The sequence below is a fragment of the Lipotes vexillifer genome, unplaced genomic scaffold (assembly GCF_000442215.2).
Source record: "Lipotes vexillifer unplaced genomic scaffold, Lipotes_vexillifer_v1.1 scaffold815, whole genome shotgun sequence".
NCBI lineage: Eukaryota > Metazoa > Chordata > Mammalia > Artiodactyla > Lipotidae > Lipotes > Lipotes vexillifer.
The window spans coordinates 4940780-4961422 of record NW_006773723.1 but is presented as its reverse complement, the minus strand read 5'-3'; the positions used below and the strand labels follow the sequence as shown (position 1 = coordinate 4961422).

The 20643-nt window shown below is 42.0% G+C and overlaps 1 protein-coding gene across 1 annotated transcript in view; it reads left to right on the top strand.

Annotated features, from left to right (window-relative positions):
- NCOA2 (nuclear receptor coactivator 2) overlaps nucleotides 1-20643 on the top strand; it is a 170135-nt gene that overhangs the window by 77042 nt on the left and 72450 nt on the right. Inside the window, exon 3 of the mRNA XM_007448496.1 lies at nucleotides 3506-3678. Coding sequence (XP_007448558.1) covers nucleotides 3506-3678 — 173 coding nt within the window. The remainder of the gene's footprint in view (nucleotides 1-3505; nucleotides 3679-20643) is intronic.

The window sequence follows — 20643 nt, the reverse complement described above, 5'->3', positions numbered from 1 at the left end:
CGCGCAGGCTCAGTGGCCATGGCTCACGGGCCCAGCCGCTCCGTGGCATGTGGGATCCTCCGGGACTGGGGCACGAACCAGCATCCCCTGCATCGGCAGGCGGACTCCCAAGCACTGCGCCACCAGGGAAGCCCTTTCTTTCTTTTTTTTTATATTTAAGAGCAAGAAATGAAATGTTGAATCCCCTTGCTTTTGAATTGGTGATAAGGACTGTGGGTCTTCAGTGAATAAAACAAATAATTTTAAAACAAGTTGCATATCATATATTATGGGTGGAAGTATGAGTTGTTATAACCTCCGTGCAGGGTAATATAGCAGTATCTGTTAAAATTATAAATGCATATCTTCTTTTGAACTAGCAGTTCCATTCCTAGGAATTTTCCGACAATATACTTTGACACATGCAGAATGATGTATGTATGAGGTTGCCCATTTCAGCGTTGATTATAAGCACAAAAGATTAGGAAAGACCTAAATAGCTGTGATACATCCACACACAATATAGCTCTGAAAAAGGATGAGGACACTCTTTATGGATTGATTTTAACAGTATCAATATCTCTTAAGAATATTGTTATGGAGAAAAAGCAAGGTTCAAAAAGTCTTTATGGAGCCCTACCATTTGTATAGAAGAGAAGGAGAATAAGAACTCTACTCATTGCTTTTGGATAGTTAAGAAACAGAAGAGTTGTTACCCATGTGGGAGGATGAGGACTAGGCAAATAGGGAACAGGGGTAGAAAAGACACTTCATTCTTTTGATGATGTAAATCGTGCAAATGCTTTTTAAAAGTTAGACAGCCGGGCTTCCCTGGTGGCACAGCGGTTGACAGTCCGCCTGCCGATGCAGGGGACGCGGGTTCGTGCCCCGGTCCGGGAAGATCCCACGTGCCGCGGAGCGGCTGGGCCCGTGAGCCATGGCGGCTGGGCCTGCGCGTCTGGAGCCTGTGCTCCGCAGCGGGAGAGGCCGCAGCAGTGAGAGGCCCACGTACCGCAAAAAAAAAAAAAAAAAAATTAAAAGATCAAAATATGGACTAAGTTTTATGGGAGCTTGGAATGAGGGTAACTCCTAGGATCTAGAGAGCAGAGTTAATGGACTGTGTCACCAAGGCACTGCTGCCAAAGGGAATCAGCTCCACCTCTTGTCCATTTGGGGTCGTTCTACACAGTGGAATTCTGGGAAGAGCTTCTGATTGCCCTGGCGTAGCTCAGGAGCCCACCCCTTGGGAAGGGAGGGCAGAGCACCTGGATTGACAGGCCTTCCGATGGAGCCCAAGTAACTCCCAAAGTTCTGCTACCAAAAGAAGAGAACAGACTCTGCACAGGCAAAAAGAGTAGATGCCTGCTGCAGAGGGGGCCCCGTGAAAGCCGTTTCTCATCCAATGGGAGGACATATTATTAGAGGTATGGACAGGGTGCTGGGGGAGTACAGAGGGGGAGAGCTTTGAGAGAAGGAGGAAATTCACATATTAGAGAGCAGAAAAAGATGGGGTTGGACAGGTTGGGAGGAGCTGGATCATAAAGGGCTTTCTGTGGTGTATTTATGAGTTTGTACTTTATCCTGTGAATAATGGCTAGAGATTGAAGGATATTAACATAAAAAAGTTATTTTAGAGATATTCCTTGGCTGGGGAGGCCGTGGACAGATTGGGTGAGAGAAGAGTGAGGTCATCAATTAAGAGAAATGCAGGGCTTCCCTGGTGGCGCAGTGGTTGAGAGTCCGCCTGCCGATGCAGGGGACACGGGTTCATACCCTGGTCCGGGAAGATCCCACATGCCACGGAGCGGCTGGGCCCGTGAGCCATGGCGGCTGAGCCTGCGCGTCCGGAGCCTGTGCTCTGCAACGGGAGAGGCCACAACAGTGAGAGGCCCGCGTACCCCCAAAAAAAAAAAAAAAAAAAAAAAAAAAGGACAGCCACTTCTGTCCCGTGGCCAGTAGAAAGATCCCATGAGAAACGGTAGGGAAGAGGACTAGGAAAAGAAGGAGGAAGAGCAGAAAGCCATTCCGTCTTCCCCGTCTGGTCGCCAAGCAAAACAAGCAGCTCAAATGGCCATCGTCCACACCGCAGCCCCCATCTCCTGTGTGTGGCCTCTAGGTTCCCTGAGCCTTCCTGGCCAGCCTCAGCCTTCTGTCTGTCAAACCGCCTTCAGGGCCCGGCGGTCCTGGCTGAGGAGGCCAGCTGGTACATGGAGCCTGTTCTCTCACCAGTGCTCTGCTGGTTCTCGGGATGAGCACAGCGCTTGCCTCCCCCGGGCCTTGGAGCACAGCCCCTCCTTCCCACCCATGTGTCATTTCGTTGGCATCTTTGGGGGGCAGGGGTGATGGAGGGAGGTGAAGGGGGTAGAGAGGTTCAGAATGGGAACTTAGCTCTTCTGCGCATGGCAGCCACTGTCTCCCTTTCCCTGGAATTATTAGGGTGGAAGCCAGGATTGAAGATGAGACTTAGCAACACCAATTCTGGTCGCTGCTCTACCAGTCACTCACTAGGTGATCTTGGACAACTCGTGCAACCACGATAAAGTGGAGAGATTGTGTTCTATCTTAGGTTTATTAGCACATGAGAATAAAGCTAATATTTAGAGGCAAACATATCAATGTCTACTACACATTACAAGATTTTATAAATTGGCATTAATACAAATAATTATATATTAAGAATACAGAGAGCTGCTGCATTAAACAACTTGCTTTTCTTATTTATTGTATTGTTTGAATATCATCCAGTGGACTCTACCGTACCTGAGAAAAAAATTGTATGCTGTAATTACCAAAGGGAACTTTTGAGTTTGCTATTTCCTCAAATTCAGATGAGGAGATCTTGCCAATTTTTATTTTTTCCCTCCCTTCCATTAACGTTCTCAAACTCAAGTCGAACTTGGACCATTTGTTTACGTTTTGCATGTCATTCAGCTTGGACAGTTAACAAAGACCCTGGGCCAGTTTCGCTTTTGTTTCTAGCTGTACTGTGGTTTTTAACGTTATCTTAAAAGGCCGTTAGGTTTGATTATGAACATCCTAAAGAAGTCTATGAAATCATAAAGATTTATTTTCATCATTTTGCTGTGCTTTATCAAAAATCATTGAAGTTTATTTATTCCTACTTTAAGTAGGTTAACTTCCCTTCTTTTATTAATCTTAAATAAATTTTTATAAGCGTGAGCTCCCTTATGTTTCTAAAACTCTTCTTTACTTATTCAACAATGAATTTGATACCTCTTTGTTACCAAGCGTTGCATTAAGCACAGTGGTGAGCAAATCATCCTGTCCTTGTCCTTGTGAAGCTTACAAGTCCAGTGGGAGACATGAAACACGTTGAACAAATGATCACACGAGTCAATATGTAATTACCAACTGGGGTAAGTTTGATTTCAAAAACAAAACATGCAACATTTAGGGCAGATTCGAGGGTTTTTTTCCACCAAAGTATTCCATGTTTCTCTAAGTAACTTTTGTTTGCTCTCTTTATATTAGAACTTGGTTAACATGCTTATCTTTTTCGTAATAGCCCCAAGAGGAGCACTGAGAAACGTAATCGTGAACAGGAAAATAAATATATTGAAGAACTTGCAGAGCTGATTTTTGCTAATTTTAACGATATAGACAACTTTAACTTCAAACCTGACAAATGTGCAATCTTAAAAGAAACTGTGAAGCAAATTCGTCAGATCAAAGAACAAGGTAAGAGGAGTGAATGAATATTTTGGAGAGTTTAGTGGGTTTCTCTTTTTCCATGTGTGAGAAGTCCCTTCAGAGTCCCTTTAATCCATTTCTTGGGTTTAAATTATTGATGAGAAGGTGATGTCACAGGGCAAGATGAATGCAGGTATCACTTGCAGTGGTTTATAAATAGGCTTTATATAAAATTCAACAGTTCCCTAAAGACAGAGGGGCCGAGGTGAGGCAGGGTGATGTAACTTTACATCCAGTTAAACTCAGTCAGGTGCCCACCGATTCCCCTCCCCTGCCTTAGGATCGATACAGCTTACACAGCAAGTGACTGTCATAATTTGCAGGTAAGGAGCCAACCGAGGATGGAAACCAGAAGTAAGGGAGTGAAGCACCTCCTGCTTCAGCTCGTCAGCATATTGAAGTGTGAGCCTCAGCTGGCCACGCCACTCAATTAGAGTTTCATATCCTGAGTGACAAGAGATAGATTGGAAAGGTTCAACCTCTAGATAGAATTCTTTTGTGAAGTTGAAACACAGAACATGACAGCTTTCTTCCTGGGGTTTTCTTTTCTTTTCTTTCTTTCTTTCTTTTTTTTTTTTTTTTTCCTGAGATCATTTTCTGCCTCTCTTCTTTGATATTTTTGCCTACAGAAAAAAAATTTTTAAAAATAATGTTTTAAAATTCACATTGGACTTTGTAGTGCCAAAAAAAATCTGTATTAGGCAGGTACGAACAGCGTCTTGGTGCCCAGGGCCAGTATATGCTCCTGAAGTCCTTATACACTGCTTTCCTTCAGGAGATAATAATCTCCTGTAATCTGTTTTTGAATGCATCCTCTTAGAGTTCATATGATTTTTTTCTCTGCCTTTTATATAACATTTAAAAGAGGCAGATTTTAGAAAAATGTCTTTGTCTCTATAGCTATGTGAACCCAAAACTTTGCAAGTATAGTTCTGTCTTCTAAGAACTGAAACATATACACATAGCATCTACCGCGCAGTTTCTAACACCAGCCCGCTCTGAAAGTTAGTATTTCCTGGTTTCTCCATCAAAATTATATCATCGTAACATTCAGCTTTCATGGACTTTCTACTCAGTTGCATGCCTCAGTCGCCTTCATCTCTTTCCTATTCCTTTTGTTCCTTTTGAGATTCACTAGTTATCAACAATTCAGTTTAATCTCAATTTGGTATCAGCAAATGGATAAAATGGTATTCCTAAAATTTTTAGGAGAAATAACTGGTTCAAGGTTAACAGTGCTTTGAAGTTGCTGCATTTCTAGGTGCTGGTATCGTTGCAGTGGAGAAATCATTAAGCTTCTTGTTGCCCCTTTCTGCGGATTTTGAATGATTCGATTTTGTGAACATCCCACGTTAGGTAGAACTTTCACACTTGAAAACAGTTACATGTGTATGTATTTTACTATCAAGATCTTGCACAGGGTTTTACAGTTTTGCAAAAACTTGGTTATTCCCCCCTTCAAACCATAAAACACGTTAAGATGTGTCACGCTGGGACTCTGCCATACTTTCTCTGTGGGTGTAATGAAGGCCGCCATGCCAGGACCACCCAAGAAGCAGCGACAGTAAAAACCCTGTCACGTCTCCCTCTTACAATATTGTTTCCATTAATTTGAAAAGTAACGTGTTTTGAAAAGGGAAGCAGAAGTTAAAACCCAAATGAAAAGTACAAGTACACTTTTAACTTCTCGACCAATCTAATATTTTAAGAATATTGCTTGTTTAATAAATTGTTTTTTAGAGAGAACAGGGACCTTAGAATCAAATCGGGTGGAGGCTAGGTATGAATCCTGGTTCTGTCTCTTACAAACTTTTTGAACCTGGACAAATTATTTTCTCTCTCTGTGACTCAGTTTCCTCACATAGAATTTAGCAGTCACAACATCTAGGTTGCACGGTTGTTGAAGAAATTAGGAGCTACTTAAATGCTCCCAGCAAGTACTCATCACAGTAAGCGTTTAGTACGTATTCAGTAAATATCTTTCCCACATTCAGTAGGAAGGCACCTTTTTTCTTCACCTATGCTCAGATCTTCATACAGTGAGCTCTTCCTTCAGATGGAAAGCAGGGGAAAAAAAGGTGGGGAAATGGTTATGAATATGCTCCCCTACAGGGTCATTTGAAGAAAGTCACATTTTTTTCTGGGGCCAGAGGACTCCGCATCCACCGACAGCTCTGTGCGGCCACCTTGATCTCTCTCAGCAGCTGGCAGCCAGCTAAGGTTCAAGAGCAACACATAGGTCGGATCGGAACCCTTCCTTCTCCCTCTGTGTGTGTCCACCCACCCACCTGTCAATCAGTGTAAATAGAATCCAACCATCATCTTTACAGTGTCATCCAAACTTAATTTGTATTGCAGTCGCAGGTATCAGACTGAATAAAATCCTAACTGTCCTGAAGAGTTAAGCTGGATTGCGTGAGGTGCAACTAAAGGCTACACAGTCAGGAAAGCAGGCTCCTGTGAAAGGAACCCGCCAGCGTCCAAAGCTCAGGCAGCTCAGCCAGGCAGGATGGGCTCTTTCACTCGAGTCTGCTCGGTCATCAGCTGCTCCTCACGTTTCCGTAGGCTTGGGAACAAAGGCAGAGAATGATGGATATTTTTAAGTGGCCTGAAGGATGGGGTTTTGGAGGGGGGTTACCAGCTATCTAAATGATTAAACCTCCCTTGTCTGTAGCACTTTCTGAGACCTGTGTTTGGTAGACGCTAGCTCTCCAAGAGCATCACACGGCCGTGCACCTTGTAGTAGCAGACCAAGTGCACACAGAGTCTGCAGTTCAACCATAACACCAGCTTTTTGATATTGAAGTGGGGTGTTTCTTCCTATGTGGTATGATGCTGGTAAATGTGGAAAACATCTGGTGTCTGTAACTTACAAGGAATAGTCATAAGTACTCATCACAGTAAGCGTTTAGTACGTAAACGCTTTCCTAAATGGGAAGACTAATATTGCTTCTATTTCACAGAAGAATAATAAGTAATATGAAAAATACAAATGATTTAATTATGGATTAGTGAGTCCAGTTTCACACTCCTTAGCTAGAAACTTAAATTTTAAAATTCCTATGGAAAATACATGGCGATTCCTGTGCTCTTAAAAAATAAAATTGAAGCATAAAGTGAGTCTCCTCTATTACCCCAACACTTTTTGTTCTTTTTTCTAAAATAATAATCTAAAATGAACTGTATTGTTTGGAAAACATTTGTCACTTCATTTAAAGCCTCTTTAGTGCAGCATATTTTTTCATAAGATTTTTTTTCTTAATATTATTTTATCATCATTTATTTTTGGCTGCACTGGGTCTTTGTTGCTGCGCACGGGCTTTCTCTAGTTGCAGCAAACGGGGGGGCTACTCTTCGTTGTGGTGCGCGGGCTTCTTGCTGTGGTGGCCCGTGGGCTTCAGAGCGCAGGCTCAGCAGCTGTGACGCACGGGCTTAGTTGTTCCGCGGCATGTGGGATCCTCCCGGACCAGGGCCTGAACCCACATCCCCTGCAATGGCAGGCGGGTTCCCAACCACTGCACCACCAGGGAAGCCCAGTGCAGCATATTTGAGTATGGGATGTACTTATCAGTCAGTGGAGAATTGGTTTCACCCTTTCATTATTATTTTTCTGAACGTGAATAGCAATAAGAATGAAAAGGTATATTTCAGAAATTCACATTGGTGCAGGCTAGATTTGCGGGGGAGGATTTCTTGTTGAATCAGGCAACCTAAAAGATCGTTCTGGTTTCTCATTGTGATTCTTCTAATGATTTAATTTTGATTGTAGTGCCAGTGTGAGAACGTTGGGATTACAGATTGGTTCATACGTGTAAATTTCCCCTACAGTTGCACATAGCATCAAAAAATAAGTATTTTAAGAGAGGGTGTGGGGCGGTGGTGTGCTGGAGTCAACTGGTTATCAAGCAATGAGAGCCAATTATTAAATTTCAAGAATTTTATAAGCCACTTGATAAGCACAGCCATTATTAAAAATTGTTTAGATGTACAATTAAATTATATTTAAAAACACAAAGGTAAGGAAGACTAAAACTCGTCATTTCCTAATTATTGTACTGCATTTGACTATTATCTTTGCTCTAGCGGCCTTTTGTGTCTTGTGTCTACATCATAGAAATACTAGGTAGTGGTGGTTACTGCGAATCTCTAATTAACATCTAATATTTTTAACATTAGGTAGACATTACATGCACACATAAAAAATACTGTCCACTTCAGCAAAAAAGTCACTTACAAACTGACAATTGAATTTCTACGTTCCATATCTTCATCATGTATTTTCATTATTTCGCTTTTGTCTTATTAACTTAAATGAAAGTTTCAAACAGCATTCATGTCAGAACTATATTCTTTCATCAGCTATAATTATAAGTTAGCTACAAGACAAGAGTTTGGCAAAAATCAACAAACATTCTATTAGAATCAATTGGCTGTCTGGAATTTACAGTAAAGGGTGTTGTATATTTTATTATCATTTGTAAATTATATACTCCACATACTTTGTACTAGTAAAATTTGTAATCAGCATTATGGTGCTTATTATTTTTTCCCCCAAGGAGCTGGTTTTTAAGCATTTCCCAGTATACCACTGGTGGGCATAGGAGGTTGTCTGGTAAATGTAGGTGCGTCAAATTCATGAACTCATTATTTTAAAATTCAAGGGAATAGCAATGGAAACAACCTAATTCTAGCACATAAGAGTAAAATGTAGAGCCCTTTAAGATTATACTTTTCCTTCCAGTTTTTTTTCCCCCCATGTTAAATACATGAGGTTCTTGTGATGGAAATTCAATTATTCAAAGCTGACGCCTAGGTGTGAACTAATAGCTGTCACCAAGCAGAGTAAGCAGAAGGGCTGCGATATCAGATCCCTTCCAGGGGTAGGATATCTGTAAGTCAGGCTTTGGGGTGATGCTTCCAGGCATTGTTTATGTTCCATGTGATGAAATCTTAGGGTGATGGCAGAGTCATCCATTGCCTTGGAAAGGGTAGGCGTGCCCTTGTAGATACAGCCGTACTGAAGTCACTGTCATGGATTGCCAGTCAGGTATTTATGACAGTACTAACTCTTGATCAGTTGGAGAATGAATAGGAGGAGACCGATGACATATGTACTCTAAGTTGGTTTTAAAAAAAAAACAATAACAAAAATCAGTGGCCCTTTATACACTCCATATAGTTTAAATTTCAACTGTCAACTTCTTTTTTATCCTATTCTTCTAAAGGTGCTGACGATAATTAAATGGACAGAGTCAGGCAGTAAAAGTGGGCCGGCAGTGTAGACTGTGTCATAGAGCAGTGCGAGTACCAAACTCAGTTGGCAGAATACGTTAATCAATCTAATGAGCTTATTAAGAGAGCATGAGGTTTATTTAAAATCAGATGAACCCAGTCTCTCTCTTCACCACTGTAGGACAGTGTCTAAATTGCCCAACATCTCTGGGCCTTTACTTCCTAATCTGTAAAAAGGGGATGATAATGTCCACTACACATTGCTCATATGAAGACTATGTTCAACGTGTTTATAAAGGGTTTAGTCTAGTGCTTGGCAGGTTAAGAAGACTTGCTCAACTGTAGTTATTACTCTTCTCGCCATGGTTTCTGACATCTGGACTTGGAGTCCTCATCCAAATGAATCTAGGTTTTCTTGCTAAGGATTCAATATTGATAAGGAAATGAGTCGTTTTCGGATGTTTTCTCTGTTACGGTTGTAAACCTTAATATTCTGACAATGTTGATTCTTTTTATTGTAATACAGAAATAAGTAAACAGAGCTATCAAAACTATCCATTCAGGGCTTCCCTGGTGGCGCAGTGGTTCAGAGTCCACCTGCCGATGCAGGGGACACGGGTTCGTGCCCCAGTCCGGGAAGATCCCACATGCCGCGGAGCGGCTGAGACCGTGAGCCATGGCCGCTGAGCCTGTGCGCCCGGAGCCTGTGCTCCGCAACGGCAGAGGCCACAGCAGTGAGAGGCCCGCGTGCCGCAAAAAAAAAAAACAAAAAACTATCCTTTCAGAGACAGAACTCAGAAATGTAGTGCTTGGGGAGTTCCCTCGTGGTCCAGTGGTTAGAACTTGGTGCTTTCACTGCCAGGGCCCAGGTTCAGTCCCCAGTCGGGTAACTAAGATCATCCCGCAAGCTGTGTGGCATGGCCAAAAAAAAATGTGCTTGGTGTGACCCTGTCTGCACCCCTCCCCCAGCTCTGTTGCCCTGCTGCACCCTGTAGGGGTGCTGCACCCTGCATCCTTCCCATCCTTGTTACCTGAGTGACATTTTTCAAGAACCTTGCTTTAAGGAGAACTAAAGAGGGCTAGAGTCATGGCAGTCTTCATTTCATCCTTACTTACATCAACACAGGAACGAATCCGGCCCTAGCTTATGCTTGAAGATTTGAAACTGTTACAGGGTTCCATGCATCTAGAGATAAAGCAAATTTTATTTCCTTGTTTGATAATGTCACCTGTGATCAGCAATATGTCCTTGACATTGCCGTTTTTAATGAAAATAAAATACTTTCCCACTGGTATGCATATAGTTCACTTTCATATTTTCATGTGGATTAATGGCTCATACTATTAATGAAATCCTTAAAATGAGCGAGCAGGATGGAATTCTTGCTTTCGTGCCTCCTAGGAGCCCCTTGGTTTGGGGTTTTTTGGTTTTTGGTTTTTTCCCCTAAGTATATGGAAGTTTTTTTGTATTTAACAGCTTTCAGATGAAGAGAATTTAAATAATTTAATGTGCTCTAATGCTTTAGGATTTTAACAATTTATGACATGAGCTCTCATTTCAAGACTTAAACTGGCTTCCACACTCTAATAGAAGTTAGGCATCGCTTGTTTTCTTGCTCACCTTGTACTGTTAGGAAAAGAAATTCTGACACCCTGCTTGTCTGTATTGATTTCATTCAAGAGCAAACATTCATTCCATAAAATTTTTACTGAGTAAATACTATATGCAGGGCATACTGTGTATTCACTAAGGGGGAAGGAATCCAGCAGTCTAAGTACTTGGTTCTTTTCCTTGGAGTGTTCACTCATTTGGAGGGAAGTCCGCTGGTACACAGGCAGCTGTGGAACACAGGGACAGTGGGAATAAGTGTAATTACCGATGTTAGTACAGGCTTCAAGGAGGACAGTAAAGTTGACGTGGGCCTTGCTGTAAGTGTAAGATTTAACAGATGAGAGAGTAGGGGCCGGGGGAAGGAGAGAGACATTCCAACAGGGAGCAGAGGAACCCAAGCAAAGGCACAGGAGCCCTCCCTGGCACCCGGTGTGTGCAAAGTCAGACTGTTCAGCTACAGTAAGATGTGGTAAGATGGACTGAAGCATTTGGTTCGATTTGAGGCTGAAAAGGGCAGCTCAGAGCCAAATGGGACAGTCAGCACAGGATCATAGGCAATTTTGAAATTTGGAGAAGGTGATATAAAATGAGAAACTCCTATCTCCAGCAGAGTTCACTTGACGTCACCTACTATGGTCTACAGCCTCTAGAGATACCCTGTAGTAGGAAGGGGAGACTTTTTTTTTTTTTTTTTAATGCGGCTGATTCCTGGGCGCGGGGAGTAGAAGGCACATAACTAAAGAAACAAGAAGAAGAAGAAACTAAGTGAAAACATGAGAACAATAAAATGTCTCATTCATCTGTAACGAGAAACAATACTTTATTTCAAAAGACTTTCATGGGACTTCCCTGGCGGTCCAGTGGTTAAGACTTCGCCTTCCAATGCAGGGGGTGCAGGTTCCATCCCCGGTCGGGGAGCTGAGATCTCACGTGCCTTGGGGCCAAAAACCAAAACATAAAACAGAAGCAATGTTGTGACAAATTCAGTAAAGACTTTAAAATTGGTCCACATCGAAAAATGTTTAAACAAAATAAAAAGCCTTTCATTTATTTTTATAACTTGTTGAGGGGACTTAAAAGGAGCAGGAGGAAGTGAGGGGGGAAAACGACAGATAGAAAGGCAGTAAGGGGGCTTCCCTGGTGGCGCAGTGGTTGAGAGTCCGCCTGCTGATGCACGGGACACGGGTTCGTGCCCTGGTCTGGAAGGATCCCACGTGCCGCGGAGCTGCTGGGCCCGTGAGCCGTGGCTGCTGAGCCTGCACATCCGGAGCCTGTGCTCCGCAACGGGAGAGGGACCAACAGAGAGCCTGGCAGATAGAGAAGGCTGGTAAACAAACTCAGAAGCATGTGTGTGCAAGTTCAAACACAAAGGTAGAGACATTTTTAAATATAAAATTTTATAGTTTCTTACGGCATTTTCACTAATGACTTAAAAGCACAGAGTCATTTGGCAGCTGTGGGCACGTAGATAAGGGCCCTTGGGCTGAGTGTCGGCCCTCCCGAGTGGTCCATGGGAGATGCGTCAGTACGCCGCCGCCCCCCCACCCCCACCCCAGCCTCTGCTACCGCTCGGGGCTTGGGAGTGTCTGCATCTTCCACTGTGCCCAAGGGAGCAATACCAGGCCTTTCCTCCGCGAGAATCGGCTGAAGATACTCGAGGAAACCCCCCTGAAAGGACGCCAGGTTGATCCTTCTGCCCCAGCTTCACTGACTGCCAGGAGACTGTGACAGAGTCCAAAAGAAGAAGCTCACCGCAGCATCCAAGCCCCTCTGTGGTCTGTCCCCGGTCGTGCCATACTCCCCCTTGCTCTACCCCACAAACTCCCTGAACTTACATCCCCTCGCCTACAGGGTATGCTGGCAAGTCCACTGCACGCATTTCCTGGCCTCCGTGCCTGCTGCCTGAAAAGAATGCTTCTCTTTTCTTCCCCCTCAGCTGGTTGACCACTACCCACCTTTAATAGGCCACTGGGGTGGGGTAGGTTTATAGAGTACCGTGAGAAGGCATCCAGGCTGGATGAGGATAGAACATCCAGTGGCCAGGGCCCTTCACCAACACCCCATGTCTGACCCGTCTGGCCCAGTGCTGTTTTCCTGTATCCCATCTCATCAGTGTGTCTACCCTAAGACTGCTACCCTGTTGTGAATTGTTGCTAACCCAGACTTGTGTGTTTTTTCTTTTGTGTCATTGGTACTCTTTCCTCCCTTTCTGGAATGCCTCCCTTTCCCTGTTTCTGTCTATTCCCATTAGAGTCCTACTGTTTCTTATTCAAGGCCCATCGCAAATGCTGCTTTTTTAAACAAAGAACTTCTTAATTCCCAACCAATATAGACTCATGTCCTTTGAATCTCCTGTCATTTCTTGTACTATCTAATCTTATTCTGATGAGGTTTTTTGTGGGCTTTTCTTTTTCTTCCCCAGTTGAATGACAGACTCCTTGATGGCAGAGATTGTATCTAACGCATTACTCACACCTGCCACAGTTCTGAGCACAGTGTTTGTCTTATATAAAATAAATATCTCACATTTTTCTGATGTCAGCCTTCATCTAGCCTTGTATAATGGCTTTATATTGGGGGGAAGAGCACCCTAAATTAAAGAACTTGAAGTTTTTATTCTAACAATTGGGTGAGTACATTCTCTTTCTTATACAGGGTTGATAAATTACAACTTCTCTTGTAACAAATAGTAGTTTTTATACATTTTTTAAAACAAATTTATTTATTTATTTATTTTTGGCTGTGTTGGGTCTTCGTTGCTGTGCACGGGCTTTCTCTAGTTGCGGCGAGCGGGGGCTACTCTTCATTGTGGTGCGTGGGCTTCTTATTGCGGTGGCTTCTCTTGTTGCGGAGCATGGGCTCTAGGCGTGTGGGCTTCAGTAGTTGTGGTGCACAGGCTTAGTTGCTCCGCGGCATGTGGAATCTTCCCGGACCAGGGCTCAAACCCATATGCCCTGCATTGGCAGGTGGATTCTTAACTACCGTGTCACCAGGGAAGCCCACGAATAGTATTTACAGTATTTTAGTTTGTCTCCTTAAAGTGCACTTGTGTCTTAAGGAAAATTTGGGTGGTGAACTTTTAACTTTCATAGACTCTGGTTAAGTTTAGCTCCTTATCTTAAGAGAAGATAAGGATGACAGATCTACATAGCTTGTCAACTAGAGTATATTTTGAAATCCTGAGGGAGTGCTGAGTTTTTTTGTACTTTTTAATAATTATTTTTATTATGATCTTTAATTAACATGGAATATTTTCCCTAACGATTTTAAGTAGACATATTGTATCCAACTAAAATATATAACAAATAGAAAGCATAGTCACACTTTATACTAGTGCTGTGCAGATTCTGGATATATTGGTTTTGAAACAACTTACATCTAAAGATTTTGTCATATGCGTTTAAATTTCCATGAGCTAAAGTTTACATCTATTCATTTTTAGTTTGAAGAATGATGTAATTTTTAAAATTGAAGTATATTACAGTGTTGTGTTAGTTTCAGGTGTACAGCAAAGTGATTCAGTTATACAGATACATATATCCATTCTTTTTCACATTCTTTTCCATTATAGGTCATTATAAGATATTGAATATAGTTCCCTGTGCTATACAGTAGGTCTTTGCTGTTTATCTATTTTATATATAGTAGTGTGTATTTGTTAATCCCAAACTCCTAATTTACACCCCCTTCCCCTTTGGTAACCATAAATTTGTTTTTTATGTCTGTGAGTCTGTTTCTGTTTTGTAAATAAGTTCATTTGTATCACTTTTTTAGATTCCACATATAAGTGATATTATATGATATTTGGCTTTCTCTTTCTGACTTACTTCACTTAGTATGATAATCTCTGGGCCCATCCATGTTGCTGCAAATGGCATTATTTCATTCTTTTTTTATGGCTGAGTAATATCCCATTGTATATATGTACCGCATCTTCTTTTTCCATTCATCTGTCAATGGGCATTTAGGTTGCTTCCATGTCTTGACTATTATAAATAGTGCTTCTGTGCACATTGGAGTGCAAGAATGATGTAATTTTTGAGAAATGAATTAAATATTTGGAGTGTTGTAAGGAGAAGATAACAAGAGTTTCCAATTATAATTTAGTCACTGTGTGTGTGTGTGTGTAATTCACTATTTAAGATTAGAAGTGACTGAATACAATCAAATTTATGTGTAGTGATTTTAATATAGGAATAGATTAAAAATATAGAGCATAAATACCACTATTTGACTCTTCCTTTTTTTTTTTTTTTTTGTGGTACGCGGGTCCCTCACTGCCGTGGCCTCTCCCGTTGCGGAGCACGCGCAGGCTCAGCGGCCACGGCTCACGGGCCTAGCCGCTCCGCGGCACGTGGGATCTTCCCGGCCCGGGGCACGAACCCGTGTCGCCTGCATCGGCAGGCGGACTCTCAACCACTGCGCCACCAGGGAAGCCCTTGACTCTTCTTTTTATTGTCATTGTCTGGTTGATTTAGGCTTTAAAGTAGATTTTTCTTAGTTTTTTTGTTTTTTGTTTGTTTCTCCAACCTGTTGCGCTGGATAGAACGAGGAAGAGGGAAATGTGACTGTCTTTGTCTACTTCAGGTTCAGTTAATTTTCAGACTGAGATGGATTATACAGTAATAAATTATTATACAGGCAACTATTTTAATAGGTCCTTCCAAGGAGACTTTTTTTTTCTGGTTTGATGAGTTTTTAATTGTGGCAAAAAGTATATAACATAATCTTACCTTCTTAACAATTTTTTTTTTTTTTTTTTAACATCTTTATTGGGGTATAATTGCTTTACAATGGTGTGTTTGTTTCTGCTTTATAACAGAGTGAGTCAGTTATACATATATATATGTTCCCATATCTCTTCCCTCTTTTTAAGTGTACATTGTTGCATTGTTAATTGTGTGCACACTGTTGTACAACAGACTTAGAAATCTTTCGTCTTGTGTGATGGAAACTCTATTCCCATTGACCAGCTGCCATTTCCCCTCCCCACAACTGCTGGCAACCACCTTCTCTTTCTGTTTCTGTGACTGATTACTTTAGAGTATACCTCATGAATAAGTGGAATCATGTAGTATTTATGTCTTTGTGGTTGGCTTATTTAACTTAGCATAGTATCCTCAAGGTTCAGCCATGCTATAGCATATGATAGGATTTTCTTCTTTCCAAAGGCTGAATAATATTCCATCTTATGTATATACCACATTTTCTTTACCCATTCATCCGTCAATGGACATTAAGGTTCCTGCCCCATCTTGGCCATTGTGAATAATGCTATAGTGAATGTGGATACACAGATAGCTCTTCGAGATCTTGTTTTCGATACCTTTGAATGTATATACCCAGCAGGGTGGTCGCTGTGTCATATAGTGGTTCTATTTTTAATTTTTTGAGGAACCTCTATACTGTTTTCCATAGTATCTGCACCATTTTATAATCCAGCAGTGCAGCAGTGTTCTAATTTCTCCACATCCTTACCAGCACTTGTTATTTTCTGGTTTTTTGCTAGTGGCCACCCTAATGGGTGTGAGGTGATACCTCATTGTGGTTTTGATTTACATTTCCCTGATGATTAACGATGTTGAGTATCTTTTGCAAGGAGACACTTTGAAAAGAACAAGTATCTAATTCCATATGACGTCGCTGAATGCCTTTATAGTCAAGTATCCTAGTATCATATATTGCTGAATAGTTTAGGGCACCAAACATGACCATAAAAGCTGAGCATATGGGGAGGAGCTTCTGAGGTATAAGAAGAAAGATCTCTTGAGGCAAATCTGAAATCAGTAAGAAAATGAGAAAAAAACACAATGGCATTGAGATTTCCCTTTTAGACATTTTCCCTCACTTTAGCCAGTTCTCACATTGCCCTAAAGAATGTTTCTTTCCCTGAAGCCTTTTACGTTAAACCTCGTTATATAGGTTCCAGGCAAGGAAGAAGTATGGCCTTCATAGATCTGACTTGTTATCTGTTTGTCTGTAGTTGTGGGGTGGGCAGATCGAGGCAATTCCCAATTCTTTCCTCCTCTTATGACTGTTGTTCACTCTGAAATATTTTAGTTCATTTCTACTTAGAAAATGTTCACCTTTTCCTAATTACTGAGTCATTTATCTCTCCTAATAAGTGTAGGAGTCCATTTTTAATCCTCTCATCTTTTCTGTCACCCCTGCCCAATGTTTTCAAAGTAATAATTCCAGGAAAAGAATGATCGTGTTCTTCCTCTTAGCTTTGTTGGTAAGAAATGGAGACCCTTACAGCTTATGCTTTCCCGCAAGTGCAGAGTTGAGTGAAAATTGGCCTTCTGCAGTTTTGAGGCTTATTACAGTTGTTAGTTAGCTTTTAGTCCAGAGTTAATCTTATCAGCACATCAGATCTTGAATCCTATTTTGTTTACTAAGAATGCGACAGTGAACGATAATTCACAGAACATAAGAATTGCCAGTGTGCTTATAATAACTTATTGATTAAAGACTCTGGATACCAATTAACTTTAACCTGAGAATTGATTTTAATTTAACCATTTTTTATTGTGGTAAAATATACATAACATAAAATTTTTACCACTTTCAGGTACACTTTCAGTGTACTTAAGCTACACTTAAGTAGCTGTGTCACTGTTGACCAGCTGTCCTCAAAAGACTTCTACTTTTGGTCTGTACTCTCTCCGTGCTCGTTCACTGGCTTCCCTTCCTCATCTATCTCTTGACCTTCTTTCTTTCCCCAACTAAATCCCTTCCTTCTTCAGTTTTACCTGTTTCCAACCTTCAGCTTTCACATCTGTGCTACATCCTGTCAGCTTTAGATCTCAGGCCTTCCCGTGCCTCTTGTTGCACAGATGCCCAGTGAGGGCCTTCGCCAGGCCCCGCTCCAGACCTTGCCATTTCATCCCGCATCCAGATTTCCAGCCACCTGTCAGGCATCGCCCCTGTGCGCCCCATATCCCAGACAACTCAGTCTCTCCTCTGCCTCCTTAACAGAATGGCGTGTCCGGTTCCCTGTGCTCAGTCTCAGGCCATGGCAGCGCCACCTGTTTTGTGCTCATCTAGGCTAGAAACCTGGGTCCTGGTCACATCGACGTCCTCTCCCTCTTCACCATATGCAGCCAGCCAGTCAGCTCTGTCAGGTCCTCACCGTGTCCTGTGATATCTCCACCCCTTATATTTCCCATTTTTATTCTCAGCACCCTATTTTAAGTCATCTTTTGTTACCTTAACTCATCTCTGCTTCTCTACCTTCTATAGTTCATCCCCACTGCTACCAACACTGATTTCCTAAAAATGTGTTGGATGCGTAACTCTTGTTGCGAAAATTTTCGGTGAACCTCTTCTGCCTACAAAATAAAGTAAAATGTCTTCACATGGTGTTCGAGACCCTCCACCATCTGGTCTCACCATTCTGGGTTTGTCACCTGCTATTACCTGTCTAGCCATTCTTCTAGGCAGACCTGAAGCCTTAATTACTCTTTAACCCAAAGCTGCACAGCGGGTGGGTTTTTTTTTTTCTTCTTTTTTTTTTTTTTTTGCAGTACGCGGGCCTCTCACTGCTGTGGCCTCTCCCGTTGCGGAGCACAGGCTCCGGATGCACAGGCTCAGCGGCCATGGCTCACGGGCACAGCCGCTCCGTGGCATGTGGGATCTTCCCGGACCGGGGCACTAACCCGTGTCCCCTGCATCGGCAGGCGGACTCTCAACCACTGCACCACCAGGGAAGCCCTGGTGTTTTCATTGTTAGGTAAAATACATATTTCATTTTGGCATGTAATACAGTAGTTTAAACTTAAAAAAAAAAACAACTCCCTGTGACCATGTGAACACTTTGATGGAAGAACCATAGCTTGTTCGTTCGTTCTTTCTTTATTTCTTTCTTTCTTTCTCTCTCTCTCTCTCTCTCCTCTTCCTTCCTTCCTTCCTTCCTTCCTTCCTTCCTTCCTTCCTTCTTTCCTTCCCTCCCCTCCCCTCCCCTTCCCTTTTCTTCCCTTTTCTTCTCTTTCTTCTCTTCTCTTTTCTTGCCTCTCAGCAGAGCTTGAGAGATCTTAGTTCCCTGAACAGGGACTGAGCCCAGGCCTTCAGCAGTGAAAGCACCCAGTCCTAACCACTGTACCACCAGGGAATTCCCAGCTTGTTCATTTTTATATCCTTCCCCTAAGCCTTGCACACATGAGATGCTTAATAAGTGTTTATATAAAGCAATTGCCAAAAACTAGGGTTTAGAGAAAATGTGAAAGCAACATGAAATTCAGATTTTCTTCGGAGGCTTCAAGAAGGTATGAATAGAATAGTGGAGGGAAGAAAGATAGAAGGCAATTAAGGACCATCATTAACTATTGTGTCTGTTTGAAGTAGCACCACATGAAATAAATTCCAGTGGTGTGTCTGGAAATGGCCAGGGACCGTGCCACGACTATACTTAAACATGATGGTTTCTTATTAACTCACGATTATATCTGGATGCCCTCTATGTGCCACATACTGTGCGAGTTACCAGAGATATAAAGAGAAGCAAAACACTGTCCCTAAATCCAGGGACTCATTAATAAATATCGTAAATATCATCACAGAACTTTAAAAACCATGTTTTTCCCCTAAGATTTATTTGTAAGTTAATTGTTTGGAATGCAGGATATTTTCCAACAAAACAGTACAGTTTTTGTGATGAGATTCCTGGACCAGTTCCATAAAGCCTATTGTAACCAATAATGCTTCTGACTAGAATAGTTCTTAATGTATGAGGTATATACAGCTGTGTTTTAAATTTATAGTGATGGTATAGTGATAAATAGGGTACAGATTTTCTTAGAAGCATTACTAAATTTATTGTAACCTTTCCTTTCTGTTATATGTCATTTCAAGCATAGATAACTGTCCTGTAAGGCTCCATGGACATTATTGATATTAAAAAAGAACTCTCTTACCCCAAAAGGTGGGACCCACTGACCCGGTATTTCTTACAGGGTGAAGGGTACTGTAGAGGCTCATCAGTCAACACATGCATATATTTCCTGGGAGGATCCTGGATTTCCAGAGGCCTGGAGCATGGTTGCCTCTTCCTTCCTTTCTGCCCTGGGAGTCTCTCCTGGACCCTTCCCCCTCCAGGCCTCCACTTGCCAAGAAGCTTATGAGAGGAGCAGAGTTCCAGAAGGGCAGGCCCGTGGTGATGGAGAGGGTCCGGCCTGGGTGTGTGAGAGTCTGAAAGCTAGGCACCCGAGCTGGCAGAGTAAAGCAGAGACGCTGGGCCAGCGTTATCTTTCCTTCTCTTCACCTGCCCCCCGTTCCACTGTCTTTCTTTAAATTAACCACTCTCTTTATTTCTACTGGGATTTTTTTTTTCTCTTCCCCTGATCTACTGCAGCACAAAATTCAGGTTTTTATGTGCATTTCTTGTCTTTGAAGCAAATGTTCAATTCTGGAATTATTTAGCTAGTGAAACAGATAAAGTGAAGGTAACAAAGGGAAAGTCACAGACTTTCAAGGAGGTCTTTAAAACTCATGATAAATTGTGCGCCAGATGTTCTTTGAAATATAAATGAAGCTCTATTTCGGGCTTTGTCTTTCTTCCCAATTTCCTCTTCAGTCTTTAGAAAACCCTAAATTTAATCTCTTTTGATCCCACGGGAGGTACTTGTGGGTCCCCCGAACTTCCATGCCATCCCGCTTGTATCTTGTTTGTCTTTCTCTCCTTCTCTCTCTCTCTTCTTTCCCTTTTCTTAATTTCTATTGGAAGAGACAAAGACCACATAGATAAACAGTGGATCTTAAGTTACATGAAGAGTTGAAGTATGGCTCATCAGTATTTCAGAGGAAATATTCTAAGTGGGGTGCTGAGAAATGGGGGTCAGGCCACCTGTGCCGTTGGAGAGGTGAGTACAGAAGTTGATTGACATTACCTGGCTGACCAGGTGGACAGCTGAGATTTTGGTCCCTACTTAGTGGCTTCAAAGCAATAGCAGATTTACCTTCAATAATCACCTTCTCAATACAGTAGTTACTCAGAATTGTAAGAATACACTCACTGCCATCCGTTGCCTACAGGACACAATGACGCTATTTTCATATTTAAAAAAATACAAATTACAAACAGTTTATTTTTTCCAAATTGACCCTCAGCGTGT